General features: G+C 32.2%; 2 protein-coding genes across 2 annotated transcripts; one reads left to right on the top strand and one right to left on the bottom strand.

The window, feature by feature from the left end:
• Positions 1 to 6: 6 nt before the first annotated feature.
• Positions 7 to 5,000, bottom strand: LOC134279486 (zinc finger Ran-binding domain-containing protein 2-like). Its single transcript, XM_062761893.1, has 7 exons — positions 4,905 to 5,000; positions 2,967 to 3,019; positions 2,534 to 2,639; positions 1,919 to 2,001; positions 1,686 to 1,762; positions 406 to 489; positions 7 to 318 (listed from the first exon to the last, which is right to left on the bottom strand). Exons 1-7 carry the CDS (start codon positions 4,961 to 4,963, stop codon positions 52 to 54), a joined length of 729 nt encoding a protein of 242 aa, XP_062617877.1. The 5' UTR covers positions 4,964 to 5,000; the 3' UTR covers positions 7 to 51.
• Positions 5,001 to 5,606: 606 nt separating this feature from the next.
• LOC134279502 (endoplasmic reticulum metallopeptidase 1-like) lies at positions 5,607 to 16,957 on the top strand. The gene is made up of 14 exons (XM_062761913.1): positions 5,607 to 6,375; positions 6,664 to 6,791; positions 6,924 to 7,029; positions 7,403 to 7,549; positions 7,755 to 7,847; positions 8,500 to 8,712; positions 10,119 to 10,348; positions 10,841 to 11,021; positions 11,269 to 11,459; positions 11,781 to 11,936; positions 12,312 to 12,511; positions 13,260 to 13,378; positions 13,805 to 13,989; positions 14,097 to 16,957. The coding sequence occupies exons 1-14, from the start codon at positions 5,808 to 5,810 to the stop codon at positions 14,256 to 14,258; spliced, it is 2,679 nt and encodes an 892-aa protein (XP_062617897.1). The 5' UTR covers positions 5,607 to 5,807; the 3' UTR covers positions 14,259 to 16,957.
• The last annotated feature ends 978 nt before the right edge of the window (positions 16,958 to 17,935 follow it).

The following is a 17,935-nucleotide window of genomic DNA, read 5'->3' as shown; positions in this document are numbered from 1 at the left end:
AAAACTGATAACGACCTTTTGACCCATACCAAGGTGAAACCCTGTCACCCGTTACCTTGACCTCGACCGTCTTCTGTTCTTGCTACGGGACCTGGATCGGGAGCCAGAGCTTGACCGGGATCGGGACGACCTTGAGGATGAAGAACGTGATGAACGAGATGAACTAGATGATGAACTCCTCGATCGTGATCGGGATTTAGACCTCACAGATGTTTTAGTGTTGTCGTCATCATCATCACTGGCACCGAGGTCATATGCACCCAAATCACCATCTTCATCATCATCTTCTTCATCCTCTTCTTCCTGCTCCTCTTCATCCTGCATAAAATTTTTAAAGTTATTCTGTACAGTTTATAACTTTCTTTAGCATTATATGGAGAACATTGTTCATTTTTAGTAACAAACCTCTTGAGGTGGAGGGGGTGGGGCTGGCTTTGGAGCTACTTTCTCCTCCGTAGATCCTCGGAATTTCTTCTTTTTTCTACCAAACTGAGAAAGAAAATCATGTGTTTTTTAAATTCAAAATTGAAAGCAATCAGTTGGGACATTTTTTTACATGCACAAATCAATCTGTGTCTATCATATATAAATGCATACATGTTAACCAATTGTGATGAAAAATAGGGAGATTCAGACCTCAAAAGCGGTAGCATTGCGCGCGTGTTGTTTAACGCTTGGATTATCGATAACTTTCATGTACTATACATGTATGAAATCAGGTACCTACACTAATTAATCTTAAATATCAACAACAAAGAAGAAGACAGAAACACCTTAAGTTTGATATAAATTGTACAATTTCAAATATTTTTAATGCTCATCATTTTGCTTGGATTAGCTGCTTTACTTAGCCTTTTGAAGAGTGATCTTTGCTGATATAGCCTAGAAGCAATAATTCTGAATGTTCATTCAAAACAAAACAAATGATGACATGTTTTATCTAGATCTAAAACAAGTTCCTTTCTTTCGTTATATAAATCAGATTCTCCGCGATGATCGAAAACAAAAGTAGAGATGTGCCACATGGCTTGGTCAATTGAGTGATTTAGATTGACTTTATTGATAAAGTTGTGAGCTTCTGTGCTTTTAAAGACGATGTCAAATGTTTTCATCTAATTTTTAAAAGCTGTATCTCCTTTTTCATGGCAGGGATGTTGATTAATTTATCGTAACCAATGTAATCACTGGTAGTCTTGTGTTGTTGTCATTGTCAAATCCGTGCTTGAAATCTATGTACAAAAAAAAAAAGCGTTTGTATGATTCCGAGCGATATCTAGCGATATCTAGCGAGATTTTATGAGAGTGGCTTCAAAAATGGATACCCAAGCGAACCAAAAATACTTTAGATGCAGATTTTGTAGAAAAGCGGTAGATTTCTGAATTAAATCGGTAGGCGGGAGACGGAGTGAAAAAGCGGTAGACTCCCGCCTAAATCGGGAGAGTTAACATGTATGATAAATGTCTCAAATTCTCTCATTTTAAAAAAAACACTCTTGATATAAACAAATATTTGATTACCAGTATTTAATAAGTACATTAAAGTATCAAATTCTGATACTTTGAAATGTCCCTAAAACATGTTTTACGATCCTAAATTTAATCAAGATTATTTATTTAACTTAAATATGAGTTATCAATCTTTTTTTCAAGAAAATAAAATCAATAAACATACAAAACCAAAATACCTCATCATATTCATCATCATCAACTCTCTCCTTGTATTCAACAATTTCATCTCGTTCCATATAACCTCCACCAAACCCTGCAAGTATTGCACACAAGTTAGCATGGTGCTGTTTCCAAACTAACACATACGTTTATACAATGTAATATATAAATTAAATGACTATATGCTGTTCATTAAATTTGTTTTTGTATAAAACATATACCGGGTAATTGTTTACTACTAAATACAAACCAGTCCTCTGTTCCTGCTTTCCATACTTTGGTGCATTACAGACATTGCATGTAGTTCTTCTAGCCCAGTTCACATTGGCACAGCTGGTAAAAAAAAAATGTTTATCTGTACTGTGAGACAGTCACAAATGTACATGTATAAATATACCAAGAGCAGCATGCCTCAATTCATTCCCTTTACATTTTACAATAATTAACCTGTACCCAAGTTCACTAAACAAGAGAATCAAGATTGATAAGAAATACAGGCAAAGCTATGAGAAAATGTCAAGAAATTTCCAACAATTCTTAGAGGTTTCATCTCCCATATATATGGATATAATGATAGTATCAATACTACTTATTCCTTTAACAAATTCTAGGTACATGTATGTGTCAGACACAATTGATGATTTATAAGTTAATCTGTATCTTTAACTATAATCACAGACATATTTTTTTTTTCTTAGAGAAATTGATACTTTTAGTAATATTGTAGCGAACTAGCCGTTATTCTGATTTTAGGACAGTACCTATGGACAAGAAAAGATCAACTGCTGTCAGACATTGCATGCAGTTCTGCTATAAATAATGAATTTATATTGAATAACAAAATACAGTGGAATTATTATCTTACCTCTTACACTGCCAATCATCAGCACTAAATAAGCCTTTACTTTTGTCTGCCAATTGTTTGCCGATCTCTGTTCCACCTTTCTTGAATACAGTTCCATCTTTCTTTTCTGTTTTAATCAATGAATACTTAATCTATATTTACATGTACTGAAGTTTAACAAGTCTACAATAAACTGTTCAAAAGATCTTCTTATCTTCATGTTTTACCAATGTGATACAATGCTTAATTTATGATGGTTAATTTCTTAAACATGTGACACAATAAATACTATTTCTTTATGATTATCATCTCTTTTGCAATAAATATCATGTGAAAATAAAAGTAAACATTTTAGGGTACATAAAATCTTACCATATATTTCTAAGTACTAGCTATGATGTACAATTGTAAGAATCGTATTAATAAATACATATACATATATAGATATATATACCTTGTCCACATCTGTTACATTCATTTCTTCTAGAAAAATTAACATTCCCACACCTGAAAATGAAAATGCAATCTTTGAGTACTTTTTTCTGTGGAAAACTGTTCTTCTTTATTTTCTATATACTAGTCTGGTAATATAAGGCAATTATTACATGCATGATACATCTGATTAATACCAACTAGACATTACAACATTAATGAATAATCTACTATAACAAATAATGGCTCATTGCTCATTTATATCATATAATCAGTTTGATTGGTTGATGTCCAGTACTAGCATACAAGTGGTTGAGTTGAACATTCACAACTGGGAAATTTAGAATTTTCATTGTCACCCCACCTTTTTTGGTCCCCTATATAGGTTAAGTTGATGGTTTCTGTGCTGTAGCTATTGCATTGTTTTGGGGCTATAATATGGGGGTTAGAGTAACAGATTTCTTGGATTAGCATGACTTTGTTTCATTAGGTTTGTCATACAAATTATAGAAAACGCAGCAATTTGCACTTGTACTGTGAGCTCTTGAAGCAATGCCTGGAGCCCTGGACCAAAAAAAAATTGGCCTTTGCACATTGATCCAATTGAACTTTTCTACAGTAACATAAGCACCCACATAACTTAGCGAATTACATCTCAAAACAAACTATGTTCAATAAGAAAGAGATGTTCGTAAAATATCCCCCCCCCCCCCTAAAACATGCGTGCGAGAAAAATGAATGAAAAATGCAAATTATAAGATTTTTTCAAAGTCCAAGGAGCATAACTCTGTCAAAAATTGCTTGATCATATCCAAAATTGAACTTGACGTAGATATTAGATAAATAAGAAAATATCTTATTTCACTTCCGCATGTGCAACCTCTGCGAAAAAAATAAATGGAAACTGTTGGTGCACCGGCCAACAGGCAGCAACAAAGCAATATAGATAGTTTTCAGGAGACCCAAATTAACAAGTTATTTCCTGCCAGCTGCCATATAGGGGATCAACATGCTCATATTCCTTCATAATTCAACCAACTTTAACTTAATTATTATACTGGCAATTGTGGGCTGGGAAGCTTTGTTTTTCTGAAAAATATACATTTGTTAGAGCCTCCTTTATTTCATAATGTTTATTCCATAAAGATTCCCCCCCCCCAAATATTTGTGCTACACCCTCTTATATTTGGTAGGACAAAGAGGGAAAATTACCTGGTTGACCACCAAGATGGCGGCCAATGGGAAACAACTCTTGTTATTATGGGTCTACTGAAAACTATCTATATCCTCCCTTCTTCGAAGGGGGGAATCAAAATAACTTGGCTTCATTCATTGTCATTGCATAATATATTAAAATCAATACTGTTCAGGCTGATGTTTGGTGATAAAACTTGAATATAATGTCATGTGACACAGAGTCTAGATGTATCAAATGTCACGAGCAATGTTGAAGAGATGGAGCTAAATTAAACATGAAGAGGTATCTGCCTTCCTCAAACCAATGCATCATCATCAACATATAACAACCTTGTGTGAATCATTTTAATTTAATGAATGCAATGTCAAATAACTCACTGAAATCTGAGTCCTTTGAATGTATTTGGAAATATTAGTCCTTATGCCAATTATTATGGATAGGGCTAGTTTCATTTTGAATCAAATCTTTTATAAGTGTTTCAAAAAGGAAAGACATCCCTATTACTAAAGAAAACATAAATAGTAATTTAAATACTAATTTAGACATGCTTGTGATTAGCTAAAGCTAAATCTAAAACTACGGGAAACAATACTAAATTTAGTTTTAAAAAATTAAGGCAAAGGGAGATAATTTAGTACAAAAACTGAGGTGTAAATTATCAGCATGTAGTGTGCTAAAACAATAAAAAAAATATGATAACATCAATAAGAATTACAATCAGTGTAATTCAGTTAAGGTCGATAAATCAAATATAACATTTACTTTGGATCTGGGCAGACCCAGTCGCCTTCGTTTGGCTTGAATCGTCCGGAGCCAGACATCGCCACCACACTTGTACCAAATAGGGCTTCCCATAACATATTCGATAATGTTTTATTCACTTAAATTTTCTATGACTGTATTTATTTATATTCCCCTAGGATATATAATCATTATATGTTTTTATTTTTTCTTTATCATTTTTATAGACCCACAATTTCCACAAAAACTTTTTCCGCGACTTTTTCATAAACGAACTATCATTACTTATGGTAACTCAAATTACCAAAAAACCTTTAAATCACCGATTTATTGTTAAAATGATCAAAATGCGACAAGAAAATAATAAAATCTCTAACATGTAGTTCTTCCAAAATATTTATTTTAAACGAAGTATTGTGGTTTTCATGAAAGTATAACTATGAAGTAGATTTATTATCATTTTAAAAAGCCTTTAGGTCAAAGGGCAATAACTCGTATCATCATTTATTTTTCTTTCATTATTTATTTTTTCAATAAAGCCAAACAAAACCTAAAATATAACCATCCAAATTAAGTATCCATGCTCTAGAATTACTTATATTATCAATTTATTTTAAATTCTACAGTAACCATTAAAAAAAAATACTGGAGGTCTTTCTTTAACAGTTCCATTAAATTCTGTTCATTTTGGTGATTAAAGAACCCACTGTCGCACTTGCTAACATCAAAGTCACTTGTGCGTTTGAATACACTGAAATTTGGATGTGCTTCTGAAGACCAAAATCTAGATTGATCATGACCAGCTGACCGACGGTTTCCACGGAAGGTGCAGACAGGATACAGGATACAGGATACAGGATATCCGTATGATAAATGAATGAGGTTTATTGTAAAAATAAGTTTTAACTCTCCTTCAGCCGTGCCATGGAGTCATCTGCGAGGAAGCGACATCCAAAGGGACGCAGCAAAGATGATGTTATCCAAGGAGATGAAGGAATGGACGACGCAGAGGATAAACCATACAACCCCAAAACAAATTTTAATTCTTATGTTCTATTTTCTGTGTATATAGGAACAGCAATACTCCTTTACTTGCTAATGTATCTGCTGTTCCACAGTTTCCCAACACCTTTAAAAGGGGAAGCATGTTTATCAGAGGAACTTTTTTGTGAAGAAAGAGCAAGGATCCACTTGGAAAACATCACTAGTTTTGGACCACGTGTTGCTGGAAGCTATGCAAATGAAGTAAAAGCAAAAGAATATTTAATGAATGAAATTAGAAAAATTCAACAACAACTTCATGCATCAAAGAAAATGGAAATAGATTTGCAAATTACAACCGGTTCTTTTCACCTAGTTAACTTTATACAAACTAACTTTTACAGTGTATATAGAAATATGCAAAATATTGTTGTAAAAATATCGGAACAAGAAGAGTCCGAAGATAGTTTCCTTATTAATTGTCACCATGACAGTGTCTCATCTAGTCCAGGTAATATATAGAATTTGTATAAATATGTTACCGTTGAACTTTGCTATTGAACTATCAGATTGATGAAGTGAATGTTTTACATACTTCCAAAATAAATTTCTCTCAATTTGCTACATGCCATCTCTTTCCAAGCATTAATTTTGAAATCAAATGCCCTTTATGAAAGATCCTAACTTCATGTAGGCGCCTTTGTAGTTTTAATGAAGGTGCATAGTACAATTAAATTTTTTTGAAAAGCAGGTGTAATTTGACGAATTCTGAAAGTTTTTTTGTTTCTTTTTTCACTAGGAGCTGGAGATAATGCAGTCAGCTGCTCAGTAATGCTAGAAATCATCAGAATAATGTCTAGATCACCATTTAAACTCAAACACAATATCATTTTTCTGTTCAATGGAGCAGAAGAAAACATGTTGCAGGTATAAGTTTCATTAACCATTGTTTTCCTTACCATATTCCTACAAATTGCCTGAAAATTTTACTGAATTTTCATTTTCTAATCTCTAGTATAATATTATTCATAAAAATGTTCTTATTTATTTGTTCAACAGGCTAGTCATGGATTTATTACTCAACATAAGTGGGTCAAATCTATAAAGACTGTGATAAATTTAGACTCAGCAGGTGCTGGGGGCTGGGAAGTAGTTTTCCAAACAGGTATCTCATCAAATGCTTTTTTTTTTTTTTTTTTTTAGCTAATAAGAAACTTTCTATACATCCACTTTCACAGAATTTTGATTTACATAAACAGGATTTTGAAAAATCTATTAGGTAAACTTCCAGTCTTGGATCATAAAAAAAATCATTTATTGTGCTAGCAAATACTACTAAACAAAACCTTCTTGCCAGATATACATACAATGAAGATATGATTAAATTATTCATGAAATTCTTATAACATGTTGTAATGAAAATGCATGAAAAGATGTTTGTATTATATCACTTCCAATATTCAAAATCATTATCTTCAATCTAACTCAGTACTACATTTATACAAGAACTATTTATAACCCATCTTGGAATTTTTCAGGGCCTGAACATCCGTGGCTGGTTGCAGCCTATGCAGAGTCAGTACCTCATCCTTTCGGTTCTGTTATTGGTCAGGAGATCTTTGAACTTGGATTAATTCCCTCCGATACAGACTTCAGAATTTTTAGAGACTATGGTAAAATCCCAGGTACTGTTTTTTTTTTTTTTAAGTCTTATTTTAAAATTTCAACTTCCTCTTTTTTACTACAGAAACATTTTATCTCTTTTTCCAGGTAAATTTTGTTTTTTAAACTTACATGCATGAATAATAAGTCTATTATTTTTCTAATGTAACACTAGTGTTAAGTTAGCTTTTTATAGGGTTATATTATATATACATTATTTTTTTCTAGGATTGGATATTGCACACATTGCCAATGGATACATCTACCACACAATTTATGATCAGCCGAAGTATATACCCCCTGGGTGTCTTCAAAGAGCAGGTAATAATTGGCACATATGTACCATAATTTTATTTGGAATCATATATTATATGTAAGAAGCAGTAGGCAGAAGGCAGAAAAAATCATCAGATGTAAATTTTAATTTTATCTAAAAGGGTAAATTTAAGGATTAACTTACCAAAATGACAAATCTTCATGGTGTAATAAAAAAGGGCACTGCAATGCGAAAGCATCCCCTTACAAAGAGTATATCTATAAATCAAAACAGCCTTCAATATCAATCCTGAAGCAAATTATGTTGCTTCCATTTCGCACAGCTTTAACTAACTCACCTACAGACAAATACACATTATTGTGTTACTAAATCCCCTCCAACTCCATTTCAAGGGGATGATAATCACCCAAAAAGCTGATATCAATTATTTCATGACTCTTGTAAAGTACTTCAATGAATATTGAGCCCCCACCTCTTTTCATCACTTGGGTGCATCCTGGATTCCTCAAGAAACATTAATTTTATAAATATAGAGTCATACTTTTATACTCAGAGAAACCTCAAAATTCATTGATTTATTGTACAAATGACAACAATCTTCTGCCATTGATTCTGAAACTTGCATTTCATTCCATTATCATAAAAAGATAATTTCATATGCACAAAACCTTCAAAATCCTTGGACTTGTTTTACAGGTGATAACCTCTTGGCATTGATTCTGAAGCTGGCATCTAATCCTAAGCTGGCAGATCCAGGTCTGGACAGGCACGGATCTATGATTTTTATTGATGTCTTTGGAATATTCATGGTCCACTATCCCCTGAGAATTGGACAGATCCTGAATTACCTGGCAGTTGTTTTGGGTTTTCTTCACATTTATAAAAGATCAGCAAGATACTCTTTAAAAGGTATACCAGTAAATTTTAAGATTTAAAATTTTTTAACCATACATCAACATGACTTATCCTCATATACAGTAGGGGGAGACATACAGTAAAACTCGGTTCTAGCGAAGTCCTGGGGACCAGTGAATTTAATTCGCTATATCCTAAATTCGTTGTATCCGTATAACGAATTTGTATAAGTGTATACAGCGAATTCGCAATATACACGTTTTTCTCCAAGTATTACAACCGAATGTGGTAGGGAAACAATTATTACAAAACATATCTTGACTTACTGAGGTTTTCCATGATACAAATTGAATTTCACTTGCAAATTCTTACTAAAAATAAAGTCAGTTCAATATATCTACCTTTGAGATTTTTGAAGATTTGTTATAAAAGATGAAATTTTTTTTATTTTTAACCTCTACGGGACTCAAAATCAGTTCGCTATATCTGTAAATTAGCTATATCCGAGTTCGTTATAACCATAAAATTTTACAAATAATTGTTAATAAGTTTGCCGGGGACCCTGAGAAACTTCGCTATATCCATGAATTCGCTATATCTGTGTTCGTACTAAACGAGTTTTACTGTAATTAAGATTTTTCCATTTGCAATCTTGGATGGAGGGGGGGGGGGGGGGAGAAAAATAAGATGCCCATTCCAGTTTATATACAATATACTTGGAAATTGAAATTTATATCCTGTTTCTTTATAGTTTTAAGCATAAAGCAACTGGACATGTAGCAATCAGGGTTTGTGAAGAATGGTAATTATTAATGATTAGATCCTACACTTTATGAGTTCATGTCCTGTAGGTATGGAATTCCCTCGGCAATGGTGATGAGAATGTCCAGTTAATGTATGCTTGCAGCATTTATGGACATCTACTGTAACTCTAGATATTGCTTTTATTAATATATGTAGTAGATTTGCATGATATTGGTTTAGTATTGGAATACATGTATATTGAATTAAGTTCCTGCATGATACTCTTATAAATTACTTCCCTGTTTTGCCTCATTTTATACTGCTATTTATTTCACCAGATTTGGAGGTTAAATATTTATTTTGAAGTAAAATACCAATACATGGTAAAATTAGTTAGCACAATTTTGTAAAATATTTTGCAAGATTTGGCAATTTGCATGGAAAAAAACATAAATAAATGTCATATCTGAATTTGAATCATGATTCCTATAGCTGAAATGCACATTAACTTTTGACTCCCATAGCCCAATTCATTGAAAAAAAATCTAATAAATTTTTTTTTGATACCTGGTATTCAAGAAGAAACCACTCAAATAGCAGAAATAACTCTCTATGCATCACTTCATATAATTTAAACTAATCTGAAATCCCTTCATGCATGTGATTACATTACATAATATTCCCTATAACCTTTTTGTGTGCTTTCTGTGTTGTAGAGTTGAATGGCTGGTCTTATGTGCTGTTGGTGCTGTGCTTTGTGCTGACCTCCCTATTGTCCTGGGTGCTGTGCATACTTTTGTTGGCCGGTTTTGGGCTGATAATGAGCACATCAGTGCGAGCCATGTTCTGGTTCACGCACAACATCAACATCTTCTCAGTGTTTGTAATTCCCTCCCTCACTGTGATACTGCGTCTACATCAGTATTTCAAAGATTACTTTTTGAAGGTATATTTAGATTAAATAATGAGTTTGAATTTTGTCAAATTCTACTTACTACAAGATATATATTATTTTCAGTCACTGTAGATCAGATTCCAATTATGAAAATTTTGTACATGTATATGTTATAAAAATATCAGGTCATTTATGACATTATACTACTGTAGATCACTAAATTTTCGTGACACCTTATTTTCGCAAGATTGTCATTGACCCCTTGTAAGCGAGACATAATTTTCAAGAATTGTGGTTATTCCTCTATGTAATCGTAAGGAATACTTTTATACGCGAATATTTAATATTCGCGAACGCATTGTCTCGCGTAATTACACGAAAATAAAGTTCTCAAGAAATAAAAAGTGATTTACAGTATCCATGAGAAATTCTGTGTTATGGACAAATGTAGTACATGTGCTACCCATCTTATGAATTGCTTTGAATGAATATCAGTAACAAAACATTTTCATGATTCATTAAATTTATTGGCTTTTTTTACAGAAAATAAGTCAATTTATAAAAGAAGAAATCCACTTTGATGCCTCCCTTGTGATCTGGTCTGTATTCACCGTCCTAATGACTGCAGCTGGACTGGCCTCGGCCTTTATGCCAATGTTATGGATACTGCCACCTCTAGTCATCAGGGAATATGTTGCCTATTACATCAAACCAGACTGGAGATGTATGTTTAGTCTTCTCCTAAAAAAATTATTCTTTATTTATAAAAGATAATTCTAACTTGATTTTTTTGTAATTTTTCATATATAAAATTATTTGACAAAAGTAGTTGATAATTTTGTGACTTCATTTATAGTTTATCACATTCTGCAAATTTTCAAGTTATTCTGTATACCTGGTATTTAATAAACTATGCAAGTAATAAAAATTCATACATTATGTGAAATCTAACTTTTTATTTGTTCTTTTAGCCTCACCCCTGTCCTATCTCCTTGTCACCCTCTGCAGTATAGCCATACCAGCTCTGATTACAATGGAGGTTTTCTTTGGAATATTCTCACTACTTGTACCAATCATGGGCCGTTCTGGTACATCCTTGCCTCCTGATGTAGCCATTGCTGTCATCACTAGTCTGTTAGTCTGTCTCTACAGTCAGTATTTGGTATGAATTTATATTTAAAGAATATATTCTAATAAGTGGCATTTTTGGGGTTTATTTTTATTTTAAAATAAATGTTTAAATTACTGAAGCACAACTTTATAGCTTCTAATACTGTATTTTTAATTTTTGTTTTTTACTCTTTCATAATTGGCTAGCTTTGTCTTCATGTTACTTAGATTTATTACAAATATTTAGAACATGCCTGTCTTTAAAATAAATCTGAAGTGTAGGCCTCTTGACTTGCAATGTTAGACAGATACAAATTGATTTGGATAGGCATATCATATAAATCAAACTTTTTTTGTTCTTTTTTTTTCTTAGATTGGAGTGACATACTTATGCAGTAACATGAAATCCTTCCTGTTGTTTCTATCCTCCTGTTTTGTTGTTGGTATACTAGTTGTTATCTTCACCCCTCTGGGATTTCCCTTCAGTGATAACCCTAATGGTCCCTCTCCTAAAAGAGTTTTACCATTCGTAAGTACAGCTACTATGAGGGATTAATGAAAAGGTTTTAGGCTTGAGCATTATTTTTTCATTGTCATTATCTCATCCTAAATTTTGAAGATTGACCATTTTTACTTTTTTTTATTCAAAATCTTCATGTTGTACAGATTGTTTACATTTAATTGATAAGGGGGACACCTTGAAAGAAATATATTAACTTTTTTTTTTCTAGAAAAGTAAATAAAAAACTGTATAAAATATTTAGATACAAAATGCAACAGCATTTACATTTTCTTTAAGTGAAGTGCAAACATTTAATGCAATATGTAGATTAAGTTATTCTTGGTTTCATGATAGCAGAATGGTTTAGTGTTGTAACAAATTGGTTTCTATTTTACTTTTTAGCACATGCATAGAAAATTCCATGATAAAAATGGTCTTTTAGTGAAGGAAGACAGTGGACTTTGGAATCTTCCCATGGATTACATTGGAGAAAACTTATTTCTCAATAATGAGTTCATAAAGAAATCCCAGCGTAAAGAATGTGACGGACCTAACTGTGGTCTGCCTTATCTCATCCCAGTCAGTCATATGCTGGACCCTAGGTAAGGAAAAGTCTCTCTAAATCATTAATATTTCCGAAGGAGAGAGAGAAAATCTATATTAGAGAGAGAGATTTGAGAGAGAGAGATCTCATAGATGTGGGGGAGAGATAGAACTAATACCAATACCGATATGTTTTTAGCAGGATTTAATTTTGAAGGGAAAGAGGGGGATATCGCTAGAGCAATAGTTTCTTTAGTTAGCATTGCTAAATTTACTTCTCGAGGGGAGAAATTTGGGAAGACTTATATCGGTACTGTAGATTCCTAAAAATATCCATGGAATCAATTATTGCATTTCGCAGAGAGAGAGAGATTTGACATTGAGAGATGATATTATAAAAAAAAAAAAGGATGAGCTACAGTTGGTCTCATGGATCTCGGAGAGAAAGAGATCATAGATGGGAAGAGAGAAAAAGAGATCTCAGAGAGAAAAATCTCATAGAAAAATATTTTCTCACAGAGTGAAAAAGATATCATACAGAGAAAGAGTTCTCATTGATCGAGAAAGATCTTGGAGAGGGAGAGAGAGATCTCAAAGAGGGAAAATATCAATGAGAGAGAAAAAGAGGAGCAAGGTCTCAAAGAGAAAGAGAGAGAGAGAGAAATTGCAGAGGGAATGTAGAGAGATCTTTTAGAGGGAAAATGAGATCACATGCATAGAGAGAGAACAAACATAATTAACATTACTGTGTAAAACAAGTCTAAACTTTTAATGGCATGATTAAAAAGTTTCTTTTATGACTCTAAGGCAGTCCCTTTACTTCATGAATAACGAGGACCCAGATGTAAAACCTTTGGTGAAGTTAAAGCTATTAGAAAGAAGAAATGTGTTACCAGAGATTGAGAGATTCACATTCCAAGCATTAGGTAAAGTCTTTGAAGAAAATACACATGTATAACAAAACTTGTTGATTATTGAAACTAACAAATACTTCAGTTTCAAACTTTAAAGAATATATTCTGTGAAAAAAATGTTCAGGAAAATTATTCAAAAATATATACATGTAGTTGTGTTTAATTTAGTAAAACTAATTACATGTACTCTACCTATAATTGGTACATATGCATAAAGATTTCTTGCCCTTTTCAATGTTAATAACCATGGAAATTCTTTTTGTGCACAAGATAAAAATCCTGGCCATGAAATGAACTCACTTTTGATCTCAGTCTCACTTTTCTACTCTAAATTCCTTATGAAAAGTGATACCGAGATTAAATGTGAGCTTTGCTAATTTTTTTGGCCCAATTAAGAGCCAGATCAACTTATGATTTGATAACATTATTCTTCAACAGGACCTGACCACATGACCATGTATATTGCACCTCCATCTAGTGTCGAGCTAGTTGATTGGTCCATTGACCGAGGACATCCCACCCCAGTGTCACAAAGAGAAGGAACCAATGAAACGCTTTACTTTGTGTATTACTCTCACGGACTAAAGCCTGATACTCCATGGGAATTCTACCTTGATTTTAAGGTAACACTTACTGAAAATTTCTGTGTTCATAAAGTGTTCAGTTATAAAACCATAGGACTATAGATATCATCATTTTATTATGTATTAATTGATGTTCTCCTTTACAGGTAGCAGAAAAAACAGAACTAGTTACAGAAATTGTCTTGTGCGGCCATTATCTCCATGGTGACCAACATGTAACTCCACTCTTACAGCGATTTATACACAGCCTACCTGACTGGGCGGTGCCTAATCCTTGGGTCGTCACGTACAATTTATACCAGTTCTGATTGGAAAGAAAACAAGGCTAAATATTTTATGGACCATAGATTTTTGGTCTTTCTGATCAATTTATTTTACTTTTTATTTCATTTGTTTTTATTGTGAGTAAGCTAATAAGGTAGATTTTCAATAAATTTTTTTTTCTATTTAGAATTTTTGTATTTTTATTGATTTTAGTGAAACAATTTAAAATATAGGATGTTGAAAAAAAAAAAGAAAAACATTAGATGGAGCATAAAGATTACATTTGGTTATCTACAGTTTACAATTTTTTTTTACAATACACATGTATAGTAAACCTCAATGCATAATGCTTGTGTACTAGGTACTTAAAATTCCATAATATTTACCATAAAATATCTGTGATTTCTGTCAGAGGATATGTTATGCTATTATATAGGCACCTCTGCATCAGATTTTCTGTGATAAATGGCAAATTTGATTTTTTTGCCAGGAAAAAAAAAATCCAAGAAACCATATGCAATAAAACACAAGATAGAAATAATAAAATACTTAGTATCAACAAATACTCAACCATACATGTTCATAGATACATTGTATAGATATGCCACCTCATTCTGAAATCAACATACCTGTATATTACACTGGTATATTAAACTGCAGCATTATCTTTACTTAAAATTTTGTAGCAAGGATGCTTGAAGTGAAATACATGTGAAGAAAATTTGCTCAACATTTCTTTAAAGGCAGTAGACTTTGCCAAGAAAAACTATGACAATGATTTGTACCATGTATTACCGTAAATCTGGAAATTTTTACGTCAATTTTATTTTGCGAATTCAGGTCAAAATGGGGTTGATTAATTTTTACGTTTCAAAATTTTGCGAATTATTACTGCTTTGTTTACATTTCTTATTGGTAATTTATTTTTAAGAAAAATATTTTTGCGAATGCAATGAACTCGCAAATTTGCTAAAAATTTATCTACAGCAAAAATTTCCAGATTTACGGTAATGTAACCTGTAATAATCATTTGTGTGTGTGTATAGTCATATATCATATATTTAATATTTATTGTTACAAGTCATTCCAATCACATGTTCTTATATATATTTTTGTCAAGAAGTATTATGTTTAATTCAGTCATATATGGTGTTCAAACAGGTCCAGGTTTAGATACAGTAATAAATGGCGAAATTCTTAATCCGTATTATATAAATTTTCACTACTTTTTTTTGCAAGATTTTTTTAATAAATATTTATATTTCTTAATTATGACCTAGAAATGTAGTTCAGACAATATACGTAAATCAACTGACTGTGATTTTAAAATATGCAAACCACAATCAGGGTTATAATGTATTTTTAATCACTGGTAATTTTATTTAGTTATTGAACAAATGTATTGTTAATTTCATGTTGTAGTTATTGGTGTCATGTTTTGTTGTCAGGAAAACAATGCTCATGTTTTTGGTGATCACGGGCACTGGTAGCCATTTCCAAAGGGGGGTGTCTGGGTTCAAATCTTGTTGTGGTCCATTGCATTTTTTCTCCCTCACCTTTTACATTTTTTAACAGATGCAAAACTGATAAATTAGTGTAAGCTTTTCAAGTCTTAACTAGTCAAATAGTAATGCACTGCCATTCCATCATTTACAATTTTATCAGTTTTGGTTTCATAGTTATCATTTTCAGAATATGAATGTGCCTTTTTTCCAGAAAAAAGATGCAGTTGAACTTCAGTATCTCAAACCTCAATATCCTTAATACCATGGATTTACATGTATTGAAATGACTTTATTAAAGTCCCAACCATTATTCCCTTATGTATTTATAAACCTAAATTTATTTCTGCTGCAAGTAAGATGAAAATTGACGGTCTTTTCACTAGTCATATTTTGCCAAGACAGTTCATGTCTGCAGGAACCCATTACACCAACTGTTTGCATATTCTACAACTTGTTTCTTTTGTACAGGTTACATAGAACTGCAGACCTTCAAAAATTGCTTGTAAATGAGTATAGCTGTCTTGAAAGGACTAAATCACAAATTATTAGTTTTGTCAATCATCTGTGCAATGTAAATGCAATGCAATCATGATGCATAATTTATACACTTATAACATTGTACAGAAAAATTATCCATTGTATGTCTTACACACAGGCACCTGGCGTTACTAATTTTTCTTTTCATAAAAAAATATACCCCTACCTAATTTATTATTAGGTAGGGGATATGTTTTTTATGAAAAGAAAAATAAGTAATGCCAGGTGCCTGTGGTTTTACAGTCTACCTGTTAAAATCATTTGTTTTGTTTAGATGATTGTTATGCACATATGTTACATGTTATATTTTCCTTCTATTTTAGGAAAAAAGAGACAATTGGCATGTATGTATAGGATCCAGGATCATGAAACAGACTCAGACTTAAGTCAAATTTTCAAATGCCTGGAAAATGTTTATTCATCATTGAATTACTGTCAAAATTTACAAATAACAACACTTTTGTGAATCAATATTGAAACATATTTTAATTTGGGTCTGCTTGACTTCTACAACATTTAAGTATAATTTAAAGATTCTGACTTAAGCTGAAGATGTTTCATGATCCTGGGACCAGATTTGAAGTTGATTAAATTCATGTACAAGCATTTGCATATTTTTGTAAATGGTGCATTCCAGGTCACTTCTATAAAGGGCTTATAATCTGCTCTATAAATATTTTATATCAAATTATCATGCATGAACCCATGTTACAACGCACTTTGAAAAATTACGCACTTTGAAAAAAAATTTCAAAGTGCGTTAATTTTTGGGACCAGGTTAACGCACTTTGAAAAATTTTTTCAAAGTGCGTTGAATTTGGGACCAAATCAACGCACTTTGAAAAATTTTTTCAAAGTGCGTTAAGACTGTACATCATAATTTTACACCATGTAAACATTTAACGCACTTTGAAAAAATTTTCATGAAACAAAAGGAATTAGACTTATATTTTAGAAATAGACAACAGTATTATCCCCTCGCAACGTATGATGGGATATAGTGATGAACTTTCAAGAATCGCCATATTTTGAAATAATCATAAATATGATAACATGTATCTAATATCTTTTCTCATGTTTTACGCAAATAAATAAAGCATATACAAATTAATAAAATACAATTATTTAGTTTTAAATAGCTTTAAAATTGGTGAAAAATAAGCATTTTTTTCGTGTTTTGTCTATAAACATATGCCCCCCCCCCCCGTGAAACACAAAAAGCTTTGGCATAAATTTGTAAAATGACAGTCCATATTACCTGTAAATAAGGAATTTTTGTTTCGGGGGGGGGGGGGGGGGGAGGGGGTAGATGTTTTAAAAATATTTTCAGTTTTCAGTTGATTTCTATAGTGAAAAACACAGGTTTTGCCAAAATTATAGAGTTATCTCTCTTTGGTATCCCAAATAAGTAAAGTTTTATGAAAATTCATATGAATATCTATAAAAATTTTGAGAATCATTCCAATATGTTAACTTTTGAGAATTGACTTAGAGATAGGCGGAAGACTAATACTATCCTTCGTAGTTCTTTACGCCCTTGAATCTTGACCTTTGACCCCAAATTCAAAAGGGTCTTCCTAAGGCCACAAGGATTCTGTTATGTTAAATTTCATTGCAAAAGCTCAAAGGGTTGTCGAGATATCGTGTGGAAACGAAAGCGTTACAGAGAGACGGATGGA

This window comes from Saccostrea cucullata, unplaced genomic scaffold (assembly GCF_032062105.1).
Source record: "Saccostrea cucullata isolate Sc308-1 unplaced genomic scaffold, CSIRO_AGI_Scuc_v1 ctg97, whole genome shotgun sequence".
NCBI lineage: Eukaryota > Metazoa > Mollusca > Bivalvia > Ostreida > Ostreidae > Saccostrea > Saccostrea cuccullata.
Note: the sequence above shows the minus strand (reverse complement) of the source record. Positions and strands in the feature narration are given on the sequence as shown.

What these genes read in the sequence shown, in the direction of transcription:
- LOC134279486 (XM_062761893.1), bottom strand. Translation starts at nt 4,963, where the DNA reads ATGTCTGGCTCCGGACGATTCAAGCCAAACGAAGGCGACTGGGTCTGC. An exon ending in TGGGTCTGCCCAGATCCAAA is followed by an intron (nt 3,020 to 4,904) that starts GTAAATGTTATA and finishes TTTCATTTTCAG; the next exon opens with GTGTGGGAATGTTAATTTTT. An exon ending in ATGATGATGAATATGATGAG is followed by an intron (nt 490 to 1,685) that starts GTATTTTGGTTT and finishes TTTCTTTCTCAG; the next exon opens with TTTGGTAGAAAAAAGAAGAA.
- LOC134279502 (XM_062761913.1), top strand. Translation starts at nt 5,808, where the DNA reads ATGGAGTCATCTGCGAGGAAGCGACATCCAAAGGGACGCAGCAAAGAT. An exon ending in AGACTATGGTAAAATCCCAG is followed by an intron (nt 7,550 to 7,754) that starts GTACTGTTTTTT and finishes ATTTTTTTCTAG; the next exon opens with GATTGGATATTGCACACATT. An exon ending in CTAAAAGAGTTTTACCATTC is followed by an intron (nt 11,937 to 12,311) that starts GTAAGTACAGCT and finishes TTTACTTTTTAG; the next exon opens with CACATGCATAGAAAATTCCA.